This window comes from Schistocerca americana, chromosome 2, assembly GCF_021461395.2.
Source record: "Schistocerca americana isolate TAMUIC-IGC-003095 chromosome 2, iqSchAmer2.1, whole genome shotgun sequence".
NCBI classification, from domain to species: Eukaryota; Metazoa; Arthropoda; class Insecta; order Orthoptera; family Acrididae; genus Schistocerca; species Schistocerca americana.
In genome coordinates, this window is record NC_060120.1 from 834,453,114 (window position 1) to 834,472,362 (window position 19,249).

At 36.5% G+C, this 19,249-nt stretch overlaps 1 protein-coding gene across 1 annotated transcript; it reads left to right on the forward strand.

Annotated features, from left to right (window-relative positions):
- Nucleotides 1–792: 792 nt before the first annotated feature.
- On the forward strand, nucleotides 793–4,700 carry LOC124592661 (ankyrin-1-like). The gene has a single exon (XM_047131859.1). It carries the CDS (start codon nucleotides 1,517–1,519, stop codon nucleotides 3,476–3,478), a length of 1,962 nt encoding a protein of 653 aa, XP_046987815.1. The 5' UTR covers nucleotides 793–1,516; the 3' UTR covers nucleotides 3,479–4,700.
- Nucleotides 4,701–19,249: the final 14,549 nt, after the last annotated feature.

The window sequence follows — 19,249 nt, forward strand, 5'->3', positions numbered from 1 at the left end:
CAAAAAATGGTTAATTCCAAAAGCATACAAAAGTCAGGTGAGTCATTATCTTAAGACGTGATGCAGATAGACTTGACTCCGCGTATGATAGTGATGTTAATGTCGCTTTTAGATTAATTAATCTTAATAGTTTTAACTTCGCTGGGATGAAGATGGCAATGAACTACCTTTATAATTTATACAGACGCCTATAAAAATATGAGAGTTTCGTGTCATACATCTAACGCTAAGTTAAAGTAATAATTACATTTAAAATTTCCGTATATATGTATTGAAAGTAGTCCCCAAAGTGTCAGTGGTGTATGGTAAGGTCTTCTTTTATTAATTTTGTGAGAAAAGTTCGATACCGTGATAAATTTCTTGATGTCTAATGCACGATGATAATTAACTTGACCACATACAATTGTTCACTACTGTTTAATCTTGAGTCTACTTCTGCAACAGGGTCGCACACGTGTTACAAAAATAGCAATCACACGCTTTCTTTATGTCAGGCGAAAGTTCCTGAACACTACTTAAATGCAATTAGCGCCATATTTTCCCCTTTTATAGCAGTCTGCCATTTAGTATACTCAGTGGCTATGAATAACTCAGGGATCAAAACGAGGAAAAGTAGACGAATTTTACAGTCACAAATACACAATCATATTCCACCCGGGCGTAAGAGTTCCGCGTCAGCTGTTAATCTGTCGCTGGGTACAGCCAGGCGGATAAGGTGTACAGCAGCTAGCCACGTGACACTGGCTTCCGGGACGAAGCGTTAAGGCGTTTTACTTGCGCGAACACTCCCAAGCGTCGCGTCCCAATTTGCACGCCCCCACCCGAATCTGGAAGTTAACAAAACTTCGCGCTGCCCTTCACCGTGCACAAGCGCTATGCGCTTCGCAATTTACGCCTAGCTTTAGTTGCAGCAGTTCTACCGCGAGATGGCAGTCGCGCTAGACCGTAAATCAATTGACGGAAGTGTGCGTTGAATGTTAGTCGTAGTTGTGACAGTTCTCCTACGAATTTGTCGTATTACTGCTTCCTTCACCTATACCGAAAATGAACATGTATACAGTTGTTAATCGCACGAAGTACGTCATCTTAGTTTGGTGTCCCGGTTGACGCCTCTAAGGGGATTCACATTTTTAGGAACCGATCTATCCGTAGTAGTGCGCATATTTGACTGGGGCAGTTGAGTGTGATTGTTCTTGTGAAAGATGCTAATATTTCACTGAAGTTGTTCAATGATCGCAACGTTGTTTTGCGGTAGTGTCAGCTTGGGCATCGCTGTAGATAAGTTTTTCTTGCTTCTACGTTACCGGCGTGGATTTGTGTCTCCGACGTTGGAGTGCGTGGATGGCATGTTTTCATTTGAGTGCTTGCATTAGGCGTTTTATCGCAAGCGGTAGTCGACGCAGTAGTGGAAAGCGGTAGCAGCTTCGCCTGAGTGTGTTGTTTAGTAAGAGGTTCACGTGTGTTTGTGAGTGCTGCGTTCCTACGTTTTTAGTGATCGCGACATATTTTGTGAGCCATGTACATGGACGACATCGTAGGCACAATCCCCGCTACAGGAGGAGCTGGCGATTTGGAAGATTCCCAGGAAATGCGGGTGACTGACACTCTCGTCAAACTAGGACCGCTCCATATTGCTGCTGCGCACGGCAATTTGCACATGCTCAAAGTGCTTATCGCACGGGGCGGTGATGTAAATGCTCGGGGTTCTTGCCCTGGTTCAGCGTTGAAGGTGGAGGAAGATCTGACACCATTACATGTAGCAGCTGAAAATGCTAACGTAAACATTGTGCTCACTTTGATCCGTGCGGGCGCTTGTGTCAACGCAAAGACTCGTTCCAATCTTTACCCACTGCACCTTGCAGCATTTTACGGCCGTTTATCCGTGGTGAAGGCACTAGTATATGCAAATGCTGATGTAAATGCCGAGAATGACAGAAAATTCACCCCTTTATTTTATGCTGTGTACGAAAATTTTGAAGACATAGCTAGATTTCTTGTACAAAATGGTGCTCTTGTAAATGCAAGAAATGCAAACCTTGTGACACCATTGCATTTCGCAGCAGGAAAGGGAAATGCTAACATAGCAAAGCTGCTGATCCAGAACAAGGCCGCGATTAATGCAAAGAACGAGGATGGCTTCACGCCACTGCATACGGCCATACAATACAGACATGCTGCAGTAAGTCAGTTGTTGATTAACAATGGAGCGGATTTGAAGGCGAGAAATACCGAAGGATGGACCCCTTTGCATAGTGTAGCGTACAGTGGATACCCAGCAGAAACTGCCAGACTTTTGATTGGAAAAGGTGTTAGCGTGAATTCGAAGGACAGGACTGGGATAACACCCTTATACCTTGCTGCTGACACCGATAGCACTGATATAATAAACGTCCTTATCGAAAACAAAGCTGAAGTTAATGTCGCTGACAATCGAATGTGGACACCATTGCATACCGCAGCTTGCAAGGGCTATTTGGACACCGTAAAAATTCTTCTCGCCAGTGGTGCTGTAATTGACGCAAGGACCCAAAAGCAGAATACGCCGTTGCATTTCGCAGCAAACTCCTGGCACGCCGAAGTAGTCAAATACCTTTTGACGAAAGGGGCCGAGGTTGATGCACTTGATGACACGAACTGGACACCTCTTCATTTTGCGGCAGGTGAGGATCCTACCCGCCGCAAATCGAGACACTTCGGTGTAAAGAAACACGCCTGTAAACTGAATACCATGAAAGCTCTCATAGAAAATGGTGCTGATATAAATGCTAAGGGAAGCATTGATGAAACACCTTTGCACATAGCTGTAAAGTTCGGTAGTCCTGTAGTTGCTAGATACCTGTTAGAGAATGGTGCATATTATGACTTGAAGCCCCAAAGTAGCTTTGGTGACATTGCCGTTTCAGGGACTGCTTTATTGCATGCTACTGAAAAGCTGTTTCAAGCTGTGAAAAAAGCCAAGTGTTCTGAAATTGAAAAATGTGTTCAAGAAGGGGCACCAGTCAACAGCAGAAGTATCAGGTATGGAACACCACTTATGTATGCATCTTGGAAAGGATACGTAGCCGTTGTTAATGTTTTGCTAGAAAATGGGGCCAATATTAATTTAAGTGACAGCAATGGCAATACTCCTCTACATTATGCAGCAAAATTTGGACATCATGAAATACTATGTATTTTACTGCAACATGGTGCAGTATACAACGCTAGAACCAAATCAGGCAAAAAAACACCACTACATTTTGCCCAAGAAGGAGGGAAAAACGAAGTTGCTGAGACACTAAAACTAATTGAATGTATGTTTATTAGAATTAGCCAAAATGATAGCACAGTCCTAAGGGAGTTAAATTCATTAAAGGACATAAAATATGCTGAATTTCTCGCCATAAAAAATTGCAAAAATGTAAATCAAGAAACACTGATACAAATAGCTTCAAAACATGAATGTGAAAAACTCTGTAAATTGCTTTGTGATTTGTAATAGAGTAGAGTACATTTTTATACTTAATCATATCAGACTGGTTTGACAGAAGTAGTGAAAGTGATATTGATTGTCTGAGATTTTGTACACTGTTGTTATCAGAAAAGTAGCCTCCATCACTGAAGAAATAATTGAATGAGAGTGTAACGGCAATCTGTATACATGCAACACATTGAAACGACCGTGTTGTACTTTGTTCTAATTAATGTTTGCACATAGCTTACTGGTGTCAGTTTGCTGTGAATACTTTGAAGCATCAGCACACATGTTAACATTTAGCACTACAATATTATCTGATGCCAAGCAATTTAGAAGCTCAAATCATGTTTGCAAATTATTATAAATAGCCTATATATTTTTTTTGTTAAGGAACTGATATAATCTTGTCTGCTGTTTCCAGGTGTTTTTATGTTCTTTCGTTTCACTGTTAGAAGCATGTGAAAATAAATTTAAGTATTTCTTTAAAGCGTCTTAAGGTTCATGATTTTCTGTAAAATCCATTAGATATTCACTTCATTAATTTGGTAAACTTGTTCATTATGTTGACATTTAAGAGTGCATGTGAAGCTGCATGTTAAATTACAATATGAGATGCTGCACAGATATATACTGTAGTTGGTTTACAAGCCTTGTGGATCTTCTCAGTTTATAATAGTTCAGTGAGGTCTTTCAATAATTGTTGTGGAAACCAGTTTTTTCGTTGTAGTGCAGTTTGGGAATGCCATATTATAAAGACAAAGAAACAAATCAAATGTTTGAAATAATGAAGAGTAACTAATCCTCTGCATGTAAGAAAAAAATGTGGAGTTAAAATATGTATATGCTAATGTGAGTCCATCAATAAAAAATAAATTTGTGTTTAGCCTATGCATGCTGATAACCTATGTATACTTCACTATCATATACTTACATGTTTACAAAATCTAGTCACAGCTTTGGAGCTGTTTTTGTTGTATTTGCAACATCTGCAATAAATTCATAATAAAAGAGGAAAGATGCAAGTTATATAAAAGTAACACACTCACATGTATGGAACATGTACCATAAACAAATAGAAAACACCTAGTTACATTAAAACTGCTCATAATACACAATTTGGCATGACTGTTCAGTGACAGATAAAGGCAAGAACAGTGAAAAGTGAAAATGAAAACAAATGTTAGATACAAATGGAAACATATCCTCTCTCTCCCGCTAGAATTAGAATTAGAATCTCTCTCTTTCTGTCTTTCTTTTTAGTGTGTCCATGTGTATTACTCATGCTAAATATAGCATAGTAAAATTAAATTTGAAGAAAAAACTGTTTTCTCATATTTATTTAGTAACTGATTTTAATCTCTTATTGGCAACTCGCATTTAGAAATCAAATATTACTGGGTTATCAACTCCGTAACTATAATCGTTTATGTGTCCAATGTTACTTGTCATACAGCTAACAGAAGTTTTCAGTTCTTGAATCTTGAGGATTAGATAGCTGATTTGCAGAAGTAGGTATGTAGTGAACAGTAAGGTAAGTTAAAAAAATTGTTTGTAGTGTGTAGAGATTCCAAATTTCATCCATTAGTTTAATGGGGCATGGTTAAAGATCTGTGCACCAGAATGTGGAACAAACCCAGAATTTTGACAGTGAGGTAAAGTCTACATGGAAATTAATTTTGAGTCTTGCATTGTTATCATGTAACTGTCAGTTCATCTGAAACATATTATACAGAAAATGCATTGGTAAGTGAGGGTAGGAACTCCAGGGTCTGTAGAGAAACTGAATCAAGATACGCGGTTATCTGCTTCAAAGAATAATCTTATTGCTTGATTTTGCTGACAACATACTTTATTTAATTCAGCTTCATTGCCTCAGAATTTATTTTCATTATTGATATATTTCTTTTGTTTTGGTAAAGACCTACTGTGATTTCTTATACAGATATGGGAAGTCATTTCTGTGAACAATTTGACTGTGTACATGTTTACTATGTAAATACAATTTATCATACATGCAATTTATTACACACATGATGTCTGTGATAATTTTATGTTATGAAATTAGATTTCATTTGCTGATGAATTCATTTACAGAGTAGGAACTGTGGTATATGAGAAATGACTTCAGCTTGTTTTGAATAAGCTTTGTTTCAATACCAGCTTGATCTTGTTAGGCAGGTGACTGTATAATTATGTTCCTCTATGAAGGACATTTTTCAGACAGACAGATGTTCTGGAATGGGAGACATGAATGTTACTGTGTTTTCTTGACCTGTGATTATGCACAGAGCTGTATTGGTGATATGAATTGGAGGTTTTGCTGATATACATTGGAGGTTCTTAAGTATCCCCTTAGAAAAGCTATTGTTTCATAAGTACAAAGGCATGGAAAGGTTGAGTATTGTTGGTGTAAGGAAAAGAGGACAACATGAATCTTGTCTGTCTGTTACATATGATGATGTAACTTGTTTTTGTGTTTTGAATATGGTTTGACACAGGGTGTATTCTACTGGACTATAAGGAATGAAGGTATGTTAAATAAATGAACACTCTTGTCTTCAAGTCCACACAGTGAGATATACTGTTCAGTGCAAACATGTTTAACATGTTCTTAATTAATATAAGTACGTGGTGACTCCATTTTAGTTTAACCAAGTAATGTTATGCAAAGTGATTTTTTTGGTGAATGGTCTTTAATGTATATTTTTGGAAGCAATGGATAGTGTTTATTGTTTCAAAATTGTGTAATATGTGTCATTGTGAGATTACAGTTTAAACTGTTTGCTGGAATCATAGTCAGACCTATTTAGATATTAGCTGATATGTTTAGATTTTGGCTGATCCATTACTTGATGCTAACCTATTCTGAAATAGGATTTATTATTCCTGTCATCTAATTTTATCACTGTCACCTGCATTCTGTTTTGCAGGTAACTCTTCATACATGCAAAATGGATGCGTACCATTAAGGCTGTCAAATTTTTGTTCATTGGATATTTATTTATTTTATGGTGACAACAGCAGTTAGAGACACATTGTTTGCAAGTGTACATTTAAGGATTTAAACTCAAAACTAATATGTTTGAATTCTGAAAATTAATAATTTGATAGTACTAACAAGGAGAACGCTTAGTTTAGTTTTGTCATGGCATGTCATGTCATGTTCCGTAGATCACTTTCACGATTATTTTATGGACATGATGTGGAACAAGTCAGATTTCATGACACACACACACACACACACACACACACACACACACACTTGAATAGTGCTAATATTAATATTACTGAAACTTTTAGTTCTACGCATGTGACTACATTTTGAAGTACATTTTTTTACCAGTTTTGAAACAGAAACTTGTCCATGGAATAGGAGTTGTCCAAAAGAAATGATTTTAAGCTAGATTTAAAACTTGATCTGCTACTTGCCAGACACACTATGTTGTTGGGCAAATGATCAAAGTTTTTTGTTGATGAATAAACTGTAAAATAAAGACTGTCAATTAAAATAGACATATTTAATCAGTTATAGTGAATGAAGACAATTGTTAGTAGATGGAGCACTATTAATAATGACATTGATTGGTCCTGGATACTTTTTTAGAGGGCAGTCTCTGATAATATGCTGAACAGTTGCTCTTGGGCCCCATAAGCAATCAGCATTTTTAGTTCACGTAATCAAAGGGGGTGAGGTAATAGTACATATAAGCAGTGTAGCTTTTGTTGTTCAAGCTTGCCAGGAATTTGTTTGTTAGGCTATAAACGAAAGCTCTGTGGTGAATCCATTATGAAAGCCACACAGAGAAACAGTTAACCACATTTACTGAGAATGAGCGAGTGTTCTCTTGTAGCTCACTTTGTCTAAATGTTTTGAAAAAATCTGACATGAAAGAAATGTATTCACAATTTGCTGATTTGACAAACTCCATTTTTGTAGATGGCTTTAATCATAACTGATTACAAAGTTCAAAAGTTGCATTTTAATACATAGCCAGAACATTTACCTGCATCAGTAACCTAACAGTTTTTATTATCTGTTTGTGGACGGTACACAGAACTTTACACTGACGTCTGTTAACGGAGTTTACAGTGTGTAATGGATTGAATCTGATTCATCTCATTGTTTATTACCAGCTGCAATATTATAAGATGACTCTCATGGGTGTGGAACTTTTGGAAAGTGTAACATAGAAAACATAAAACACACATTTGAATATAATTCTCACTACACTGATCGTTTGTCAGGAGATTGTCATAACATGGGAATATATTACAGTAAACATGAACTGCTAATATTTACAGAATTAATGCTCTGTCAGAATGAAACATAGTTATGCACTTTTAATAAATTTATCATACATAAAATACCTAATCTTGACTGATGTGACCAAGTGCTGTCAAATCTGAAATCCAACGGACATTTTTTTACTTAAGCTGGACTAACAGTCCCTGTTAAGATATTCATATATAGAGTAGGTCGAATTGCTTATCAAAAGTCTTTCAAACTCTGTTTAAACTGTGCTGTAATTGAAACCAGGTTTTTAATGGGTGCTGGAAATTTATTGAAAATGTGTGTTCCTTTTAGTGATTTTAGGTCTTTATGTAGATTATTCTTATTGCTGTAATTGAAACCAGGTTTTTAATGGGTGCTGGAAATTTATTGAAAATGTGTGTTCCTTTTAGTGATTTTAGGTCTTTATGTAGATTATTCTTATTCCTAGTGTTAAGGCTATGTATTGCACTATTGGTTGGAAATAGAGATATATTATTCACAACAAATTTGATTAAGTAATACATATACTGAGAAGTAGTGGTTAGAATCCAAAGATTCTTGAACAGGTTTTTCAATGATTTTTATTACACACTTTTGCGTGCTAAAAGCTTTTGCTCAGTTTGATGAGTTACCTCAGAATACGATCCTGTATGACATATAGAATGAAAGTAAACAAGGGTTTTTATGTTTTTAGCTTCTACATCTGACATCATTATCGCTGCAAATACAGACTTGTTTAGGCACTTCAGCAATTCTGTGGTATGCCCTTCCAAACTGAATTCATTATCAAGTTGTAATCCCAGAAATTTAACAGTGTCAACCTCTTCGATCTGCATATGTTCATATGTTATACACATGCTGGAAGGAAATCTGTTACAGGTTCTGAACTGCATTTGGTGGGTCTTTTAAAAGTTTAATGACAGTGATATAGCTATAAACCATGTATTAGTCTAAGTGAAAAATTTGATTAGCAACTATTTTTAAATTTGTACTTGACACGCTTCTTATTGTAATGTTTCCATCATCTGCAAATAAAACAAACTTAGCATCTGCCTATGTAACAGATGCCAGGTCATTAATGTACACAAGAAAAATCAGTGAACTCAAGATGGGACCTTGAAGAACACCATGTAATTAATTCCCAGTCACATGAAGACTAACTGCTGACTGCACAGGTATTTTGCAATGACACCCATTGTTTCCTGCTAGCTGGATAAGACAAACCATTCTGCAGCACTGCCATTGACTCCATAATATTCTAGTTTACTTAAGAGAATGCTGTGATTCACACTGTCAAAGGCTTTTGACAGTTCACAGAAAATTCCAGTTGCCTCTAATTTGTTATCTAATGAATTAAGTACATTCTCACTGTACATGTAAATAGCTTTCTCTAATATCAGAATCCTAAAGAAACCCAAACTGTAACTTGGACAATATATCATTTGCAGTCAGATGCTTAAGGAGGTTCTTGAACATAACCTTTTCAGATATTTTTGAGAAAGCCAGCAAAACTGAAGTTCGTCAATAGTATGATGGTATCTTTTTATCCCCCTTCTTGTAAAGAGGCTTAACTTCAGCATATTTTAGGCAGTCTGGAGATGTTCCACTGACAAGAGATTGATTACACAAATAACTTAAGATACAACTCAACTCATATGAGCATTCTTTGATTGTTGTTGTTGTTGTTGTTGTTGTTGTGGTCTTCAGTCCTGAGACTGGTTTGATGCAGCTCTCAATGCTACTCTATCGTGTGCAAGCTTCTTCATCTCCCATCTGCAACCTACATATTTCTGAATCTGCTTAGTGTATTCAACTCTTTGTCTCCCTCTACAATTTTTACCTTGCCATTGTCAGTCTACATTTTATATCCTCTCTACTTCGACCATCACCAGTTCTTTTGCTCCCCAAATAGCAAAACTCCTTTACTACTTTAAGTGTCTCATTTCCTAATTTAATTCCCACAGCATCACCCGACTTAATTCGACCGCATTCCATTATCCTTGTTTTGCTTTTGTTGATGTTCATCTTATATCTTCCTTTCAGGACACTGTCCATTCTGTTCAACTGCTCTTCCAAGTGCTTTGCTGTTTCTGACATAATTACAATGTCAATTATTTGATTAGCTTCATTGATATGTTATCATAACAACTAGAATACTTAGATTTTAACGATTTTATGATGGATGCTACTTCTTTGGGAGATGTGAGTGTCATTTCCACTTTACTGAAGTTATTTGTAAAAATTAGTCTCAGATACTCCATTGCACTGTTGACTGAACCTGATAACCCCAAACATTCAGTAACAGATACAAAGTACTTGTTTAAGAGGTTTGTAACACTACATGCACTTGTTACCAATGTCTCATTTATTTTTAGAGCTATGTGTTCCTCTTCCTTTTTGACCTCAACTGTCTCTGCCTTCACTATATCCCATACAGTTTTTATTTTGTTGCCTGATATAATTATCTTTTTTTCATAATAAAGCTGCTTTGATTTCTGGATTACTTGCTACAATATTTTACAGTATTCTCTGTAATGCATTACAATGCTAACATCAGAGCTGTTCCTAGATAGTAGATAGTGTCCCCTTTTTGTCCCACATGACATCTTTATTGCTTGTGTAATCCATGGCTTATTTTTAGGCTTCTGTTCGATCTGAGTTACCTTTAGCAGAAAAAATTTTTCAAAAGAGGAAGTAGCTTTACTAATGAATGCTTTGTATTTTCCATTTGAGTCAGAAGTATTGTAAACATCTGCCCAGTTCATGTCTGTGAGCAGTTTCCTAAAATTCTGAATTTTTGACTGATTACCCTCCTGTTCTCAGATTTTATAGATTTTTTTATCCTGAGAAGTTTCAAAATTAAACACAAGACGCTGCACGTCATGATCAGATAGCTCATTTACTATTGGTTTTTTGATACGACTTTCTTTTCCTAGATTTGTCTGCAAAGATATTATCAGTAGCAGTCTCAGAGAATTTATATACCTTGCTGCAAAGTTCACGGTGGGCATTAAATTGAATGTCAGTGTTACTAATAGCAATAATTTGTTGCTACCATTACCAGATGATGATTAAATTTTGTGGCAGAGGATTTCAGTGTGTTATTGCTGCAGCGATGTGGGAAGGTAGGTTCATTTGTTTAGCTGTTTTTATTTGCTTTTGGTTTAACCATGGTAGAACTACTCCACATAGGTGGTTCACACCATATTTACAGAAGCTAAGATTAATGGTTTTGATATGCTATGATAAGGTAAAAAATGGTAGTGTTGACAATGCAACGTATGTTATCCTTAAAAGACACTATAGATCACAAATCAGATTAGCAAAATGTGGAGCAAATGATAACTCCAGGTTGTTTTTAGTGTATTTTTGGAACTTTTTTTTATTGTTTGTTCACAGTACTTGTCGAACACTTCTATAGGACGCTGTGACTCGAAGATTGGAATTGGCTCATAGCACATTGACTGCTGAGACAAGCCCCACTTCCTACTCTCAGAGCAGACAGCTTATACCCAATAAAGGAAATGAACTTATACTGGATTAATGTGTTGCAGAACTGATGAAGAAAGCTGATGGGCAGTCACTAGTAGAACCAGCCTCTTCACTTAGTTTTCTAAATAATACTAACAAACAATGTGCACACTACTTACAACTATATTCACAGTGACTATTTATTGCTATGCTGCAAAATACTGTTACATAGTTAAGGTTGGCTATGAGTGGACACATTCCAGAGTGCCACAAAGTCAGCTGATTTTCACTGATCACAGAGGGGCAAAGGTATGTGTGTGATCAGTATATCATCCTGCTTTTCAGTTAACAGACTGGAGAACTTATAATACTTCCATTGATGAGTTTTCACAACAGCTATTTCTCTGAATTAGGTAGAGCTCTTTCTTCCTGGCTCAAGATACTTTAATAAGAGGCATTATCCATCCCATGTTGTAGTTTTTGTTTAATTTTACCATTGTTTGTTTTTATAAAATTGGACTTGTAATGATATAGGAATACATTCAAGAAAAAAAATAATTTTTTTCATCTACACTGTTTGCTTTGTAATTGTGTTTCCATTGCTGTTGCTGCTTTTTCTTAACTCCACTACTGAGTTACTGCTTATAGTTCTGTTGTATAATCTTTTGCTTTTGCAAAATGTTCCAGATTTCACCTGGGTGACATTCCTAGAAATGCCATGATATTATGAATAGTTACTCCCAATTCCTTCTGGCACAGACGGTTTCGCCCAGCTGGAAGCTCAAACTTTGTTAGTTCAACTTGCTGAAAGACAACAAGATCATAATATTTCTTATGAAGTTCAACACTTTTGTCATTTAGATATGACCCAGCTTACTGTGTTTAAGAGTGCTGAGTTTGAGAATGGATAATAAATGGTGTCTACTCTGAAACCTCCTGCAGACAGATTTTTAAACAGTTGGTCATACTGACAACAGACTCAAAACACATTGATCCCTCATGAAGTTTGTTGTCAACAGTCAATGGCAATTCAGGAACAACAGTAACGGTCATAAGTGTAATACTAGATGAAGAAATGACTTACACTATCCTTCACTCAACTTGAATATGACACAGAAGGGAGTCAGATAGTCAACAATGAAATTTTTTGAACACTTCCTCCCCCCTCCTCCTCCCCCCCCCCCCCCCCCCCTCTGGAAAGTAAGGAATGTAGTAGTTAATAAAATTATCTACAACCATAAACTGAAACCGTATCTACTTTTCAACTTCAACTGTAAGGAGAATTTAAATGTCTCATAATTTCTTTTCCTCACAGTATATGTCCCACCCAGTCTGATTTTATTTTCTTAACCAGGAGTTATTTACTCCTTCACTCTTTCCACAAATCAAACACTCATTTTATCCACCTATTTTATTTTCTCCATTCTGTTCCCCACCCACATCTCAAATTCTTCAATTTTGTCTAGTTTCTCTCCTTTAACGTCCATGTTTAAGAGTTATATGAAAATCACTCCACAGAAGGCATTTTACAAACCTTTCTATTAACTGTAACCATAATTTGTTGCACAAAAAGTGTGTCTTTTTCTGGAAGGATTGCTTTACTATTGCAATCCTTGATTTTATCTCATGGTTACTTGTCCAGTTAACAGTTAGCATGGTCCCCAAACGTTTGTACTACACAATCAGGGTAATTTGATGTTCTGTTGTTTCCACTTTCATATCTTTGTCATGTACTACCAACACCTTAGTTTTCTTTGTGTAGATTTTCTTTCCGTTCTCTTGCAATCCTCCTCCAAGTCTGACTAGTGTTCTTTGAAGAGATATTGTTTTACCTGAAATCAGTGCTACTTCATCAGCAAATATGATGCTGTTGATCTTACGGCTACCTGTGCTTACTCCTTCCTTCTCCTCCATCTAGCTTCATAGTTGCTTTTGGCTTTGTGACCAGAGGATGCTGGGACCAGAGGCTGGGAATTGACTCATAGCACATTGGCTGCTGAAACAAGCCCCACCTCCTTCTCTCAGAGCAACCAGCTTATACCTAATAAAAGAAATGAAATTATAATGGATTAATGTGTCGAGAACTGACAACAGAAGCTGATTGGCATTCACTAGTTAACCTACATCAGATCACCTGCTTCGATTTTAGAATTTCCATTATATTGTTCCACTTCACTCAGTCTAACATCTTTTCTAAATCTGTGAAACACAAACTCATTGCTTTTCCTCTTTCTATATATCTTTCACCAAATATTATAATTAATCCAGTATCATCCCTTGTACCTCTCCATTTCTGAAGCCAAATTGCACTTCCCCTACATTCTCTTCCATTTCACTTACTTGTCTATGATTCTATACCTTCAATATACTTCAGGCAACATGAGTGGTTATACTTATTGTTCCGCATTCTGTGCATTTCTAGGTACCCAATTTCTTAGGGACTGGAATCATCGGAGTCTTGACAAAGTCCTCTGGCCATGTATCACTCCCATATATCACACTGCACAAAGCTGTTATTTATGCTCTGCCCTTTTCATCCAAACATTAAAATAATTCAACAGGAAGACCATCCAATCCAGTGGATTCACCTCTCTTCATTTCCTGTATCACTTTTTTGTATTTTGATGGCCAGAATTGAAGCTCCTTTTCCCTCTGATTCTATCTCATCTTCCATTTCAGTAGTTGATTATGGTTTATCCTTTCCATATCTTTCTTGTTTCTTCTTCCTTGTACAGTATCTTACCATTTTCATCCTGTTTCTCCTCCTTTACAGTTTATTGGTCCTTTATCCGAAATGACTCTCTTCATCTGCTGTTTTGGTCATGGCACTTTTGATTTTTGTCCATCTTTCCTCTACTTCTTTCCTTCTTTCTTCTTTTATGGTTTGGGCTAACTTCTTAACTAGTGTTTCATTCCTTCTTTTCTTATTCTTTCTATGGTGCATATCTTCACTTTATAAGTTTTCTTCACTTTTTTCAGTGTTACATTTATGTATGTCATGAATAACATGTGATTAGTTTTAATGTCAGCTCCTAGTAATCCATGAGAATTTTTCACTGCATTCTTGTATCTATTAACTGTGAAAATATAATTATTTGGTATCTTGTGTGAGACTGATGTGAGGTCCTATCATTTGTAGTTTGGAAGCTATGTATTTGCAATCAACATTTTCTTACATTCATCTAGATTTACCTGTTCAGTTGCAGAGATTCCCAAGTGATGCTGTGCTAAATACACCACACTTATGGCATTCCACTTGCTCTGTAATGTTCATATATTGCTATTACAAGTTGAAGCCTTTCAGTTGGCTAGACTACTTTTATTTTGATTTGAGACATAAAGTGACTATTCTTTTTGTTCTACAGCATAGTCCAAGCTGCTGTATATTTCTTTGTTAGTAGTATTTAGAGTAAACATAGACAGTGCGCAGCTCTGTCTTCCTGGAGCATTTCTTTTAGTTATAACACTGAAAACCTCTTACATGGGATAAATTCTGTTTTGTCAGGTTTTATGTTTCTACAGTTGCTCATGCATGTGGTCTCTAATACAATATGTTCAGTTGACCACCATGCTGTGTATGTTGTGATTGAGTAAAGGCCAGTTGACATTTCCCATCACGTCATATCTGTCAAAAATTCCACTATTCATTTAAAATGGTGGCATTCACCCAGGTCGTCAACATCATGTCACTGTCAAGGTTTCTTGGAAAGAAAGTTTTGACGTCACTTTGATAGTGAGAAAGTGTCATCGTCTTCTAATATCAGAGGTTAACCCATTATCGCTATGCTGTTAAGAGAAAATATCATCTCTATTGAATGAAAAAAATGCATTTGTTTATACATTATTTTCCACGTAGGAAAAGTACTTGATATATAAGATAAAAAGGCTGTATGTATTCCCTTGTAAGTTGTTTGATGAGTTTGTACATATGTATTTTTGCTAGCAAACAAATATCAATGTTTTGAAATGCTGTTTCACTTCTCAGCAATTTACCATACAAAAACAGTCAAGAATATGTGTTATGAAGTTGGTTGTAGACATTATTAGTTCCTCAGCTCACATACTGTACTCTGACATTTTGTGTACAGATGGTGTCTCATAACCTCACTTTTACAATTCGGCACTGGGCTTAGCGAACTGACATGGTGTAACATCCATTGTGAATACACCATGATTTTGATATGATGTGGTGGTCTGTTGATGTCTAGTGTGAATCGGCCTTAAAAGGCATTGCATCAGTCTTATTCGTTTGTTCAATGAATCTATAAATACTGGCAGGTATGAACTTCCCAACTTTCTTGAATGACTCTGTAAGCTCTGCAAAAATATGTCCCATAGATTGTGCCAACCAAGGGTTTCCATTCTGCTCAAAGAGTGACTGCGCTAATGACCATAGAAGTTTTGCGCCCTAAAACCACAAACAAACAAACTCAAAGAGTGACTCAGTTTTCCAAATAGTACGAGGACCAATCTCAGTAGTGTGCATGATATCATCCACAGTTGTATCATTGAGATTGCAGTCCAAACTTTTACTTGCAGTGCCAACTATTATCGTGTAATCCATAGTAAAATCCTTTCCCAAAAGCCTACAGCACAGGATTTATCCTTGTCCTCACTACAGGTGACTCTGCCTCATCCTAGGGCCTGAGTGACTTGCCCTTCCTTTTTAAACTTCCTCTAACTTTCCCTCTTCCTGTATGAAGGAACTATTAGTACGGTAAGCATTACTTTTATATGTGTCTGTCAGCAATATTACGCATGTTGACTCTTGAAAGTAAGTACTTATATATGAATTTCTATGTGGATAATTCCTTGCAGATGCCAAAGCGAAAGGCAGCTAATAAATTCTTAATCAGTGACTATTTGCAATAAATGAGTATTGATACTGCATGTTTCTTTCCCATAAGAAATGTGCCATCATATTTTAACACCACACTAAAAACACCCTCATATTAAAATAATAATTACTTTTCAACAATCTTCTTCTGGATATGTTGTCTGCAGAGAGGATTTTATTAAAGAAAAAAGACAAAAGCCAGTTGCTGGTGCATGCAGTGTCAGCTGGAGTAAAACTACTGCATCAACATTTGATTGTGTGTTCACAGTACTTGTTGCTTGCATTGTTAGGAAACTGTTGTTTTTTAACAGTTTTGGACAGTCCCAATGCAACCTGCCATGAATCCCTCTCTTGTAAAAACCTCTTCATCTTGGAGTTATACTTACACCGTATGTCTTATCTGCTAGTTATATTCCAGTCTTTGTCTACCCCTACGGTTTTTACCCTCTGCAGCAGGAATGATAAAGTGTGCAGGATACGAGCCATGTTCTGGAATGAGTTCCAATAGCTCTCATGCCTGGCTGCACACTTGTCGCATGGACAGGCCACATGTCTGAACATCAGATGGGAAGAGAAGGATATTGTGAAAATGCTGCATCTAAATGGCAATGTAGGTGCACTGTATACAACTCGATTTCATATTTCTAAATGACATAGATCACAAACAAAACAAATTTTCAGTATTATTTATTTATTTATTTTTGGTTTGCTGAAGACACAGTAAAAATCTTCATCTGGTGCAAACTGTAGGGCATACAGACAGAAGCAAACAATTTTATAGATTTTCTCACTCATGTTGCTCTGTAATCATAACTTATTTAGTATCATAACTGAAAAACGTGTTTCAGACACACAGTTATGTTATTTTACCACATTTGCAACCTCACTGTGGAGACATGGAAAGTCGCAGCTCAAGAACAGATGTAAGATTGGCAGTGTCCTCAAATGTTTAAGAAAACTAACCTCATAACTCTTTCAAGACCACAATGAATTCTTCATACCTTACATTTTTTAAATTTATTTATTTTTTGTTTTATTTTATTTTATGTCAGAATTTTCCCCTTCCACAATGTGGTTTCTTTTTAAATGTGTCCTCTTCAAATCAGAATAGGTTGTTTCTCATCTTGCAATGTCTTAGCGTGGACAATGTACAGTAAAGTTCACTTAAAATGTGAAACCTGAAATCCATTTTGAACATTCTAATTTTTATTCCTGCTCTCGTTTTTCCTTCATAAATTTAACAGTAGCTGATTTCGAATAAAAAATTCACTCTAGCCATGCTCCTTGACCTAAACAACATACTTTACAATAGTATATGAAATCCCCATACTCGTTCAATTCCAATGAAAACTGGTGCAACTGACTGTTTAATAATGTGTGTAACTTCAGAAAATTTACTATTTGTATCACCAATTTCATTAGGTGCTCCATGCCTGCAAATTTAGCACAAACTACTTTGTGATGTACTGAACATCTGCTGACTATTGTATTTTCTTGCTCTTTCATCATTAATTAAACCTTTAAATTCTTTCTTCATGGTGTTGTAATATTGTTCCACAGCACACTTATGGTATCCATCAATTACGCAACTTCGTATTGCATAACAGTTGTTGAGAATTCTTATCCTTCTCACCTGTGCTCTCCATTCATTTTAAAAGTTTTTGATAATGGATCGCTAGAGCACCTCTTCTTTGTGCAGACAGCACCTGGACCTGTGAACTTCTTTTGTACCATGAACAAGTAGCAAAAGGTAAGAATACTGACATCATGATTCTACTGAACACACGAAACAGCTGATGACCAAAAAATACTGCACCACAATGCTAAATGAAATGTCACATTCTGCCTAGTTATTCTGAGAAATACTGAGCAAAATGAATACATACCGAGCCTCAGTCTGCACATCGCGCTCATGTGTGGTTTGCCACGTTGTGGCTCTACAGCCCCCTCTAGTACTATGGAGGTTATTCCCAGATGTCTTAATATCTCCCATCATTCTGCCCTTGTCCTTTTCAGTGTTTTCTTCAAGGTCTTCCTTAACCAATTCTGCAGAGAACCTCACCATTCCTCATCTTATCAGTCCACCTAAGTTTTAATATCCTCCTCCTGCAGCATCACATGTAAAACACTTTGGATCTCCTCTTTTCCTGTTTTTCCACAGTTCATTATTCACTACCATACAGTGCTGTGCTACAAACATACATTCCCATAAATTTCTTCCTCAGGCTAAGGCCAATGTTTGTTGCTAGCAGCTTCTCTTGGTCAGGAACACCATCTTTGCCTGCTTTTTATATCATCCTTGCTTCATCCGTAATGTGTTATTTTGCTTCCAAGGTAGCAGAATTTTGTAACTTTGTCCACTTTATAGTCCACAATTTTGATTTTAAGTTTATCATTAATTTCATTTCTGCTACTCGTTACCTTTTTCTTTCTTTGGTTTGCTCTCAGTCCATATTCTGTGCTCATTAGACTATTCATTCTAACCAGCACATCCTGTAATTCTTCTTCACTTTCACTCAGGATAGCAGTGTAATTGTGAATCTCATCTTTGATATCCTTTTGCCCTGAATTTTAACCCCACTCTTGATCCATTCTTGTATTTACATCAGTGGTTCTTCAATGTCAAGACTAAACAGTGGGGGTGAAAAACTACATCCCTGTCTTACACCTATTTTAATCCAAGCACTTAATTCTTGATCTCTCATTCTTGTTGTACCCTCTTTATTATTATACACATTGTATATTATCTCCTTTCCATATAGCTTGCTTGTACTTTTCTCAGAATTTCAAATGTCTTGCACCATTTTACAATGTCAGATACTTATTGTTGGTCAACAAATCCAATGAACTTGTCCTGATTTTTCTTAAATACTGATTCCATTATAAACCACATCAAAGTAACCATCCTGTGTCTTTACCTTCTGAAAGCCAAACTGATTGTCATCTAATAGCATCTCAGTTTTCTTTTCCTTTCTTCTGTACATTGTTCTTGTCAGCAAGTTGGGTGCATGAGCCATTAAGATGACTGTGTATAGTTCTCACGATTATCTGCCCTTGCTGTCTTTGGGATTGTATGGATGATATTTTCTGCAATTCTCATAGATTGTACACACCAACTTGAAGAAAAGCTCGGCTGCCACTTCCTCAAATAACTCAGTCTGAACAGGCCTCAGAAGGCCTGTTGATACCTATTGACTGCCATGTCATACTC

What these genes read in the sequence shown, in the direction of transcription:
- LOC124592661 (XM_047131859.1), top strand. Translation starts at nt 1,517, where the DNA reads ATGTACATGGACGACATCGTAGGCACAATCCCCGCTACAGGAGGAGCT.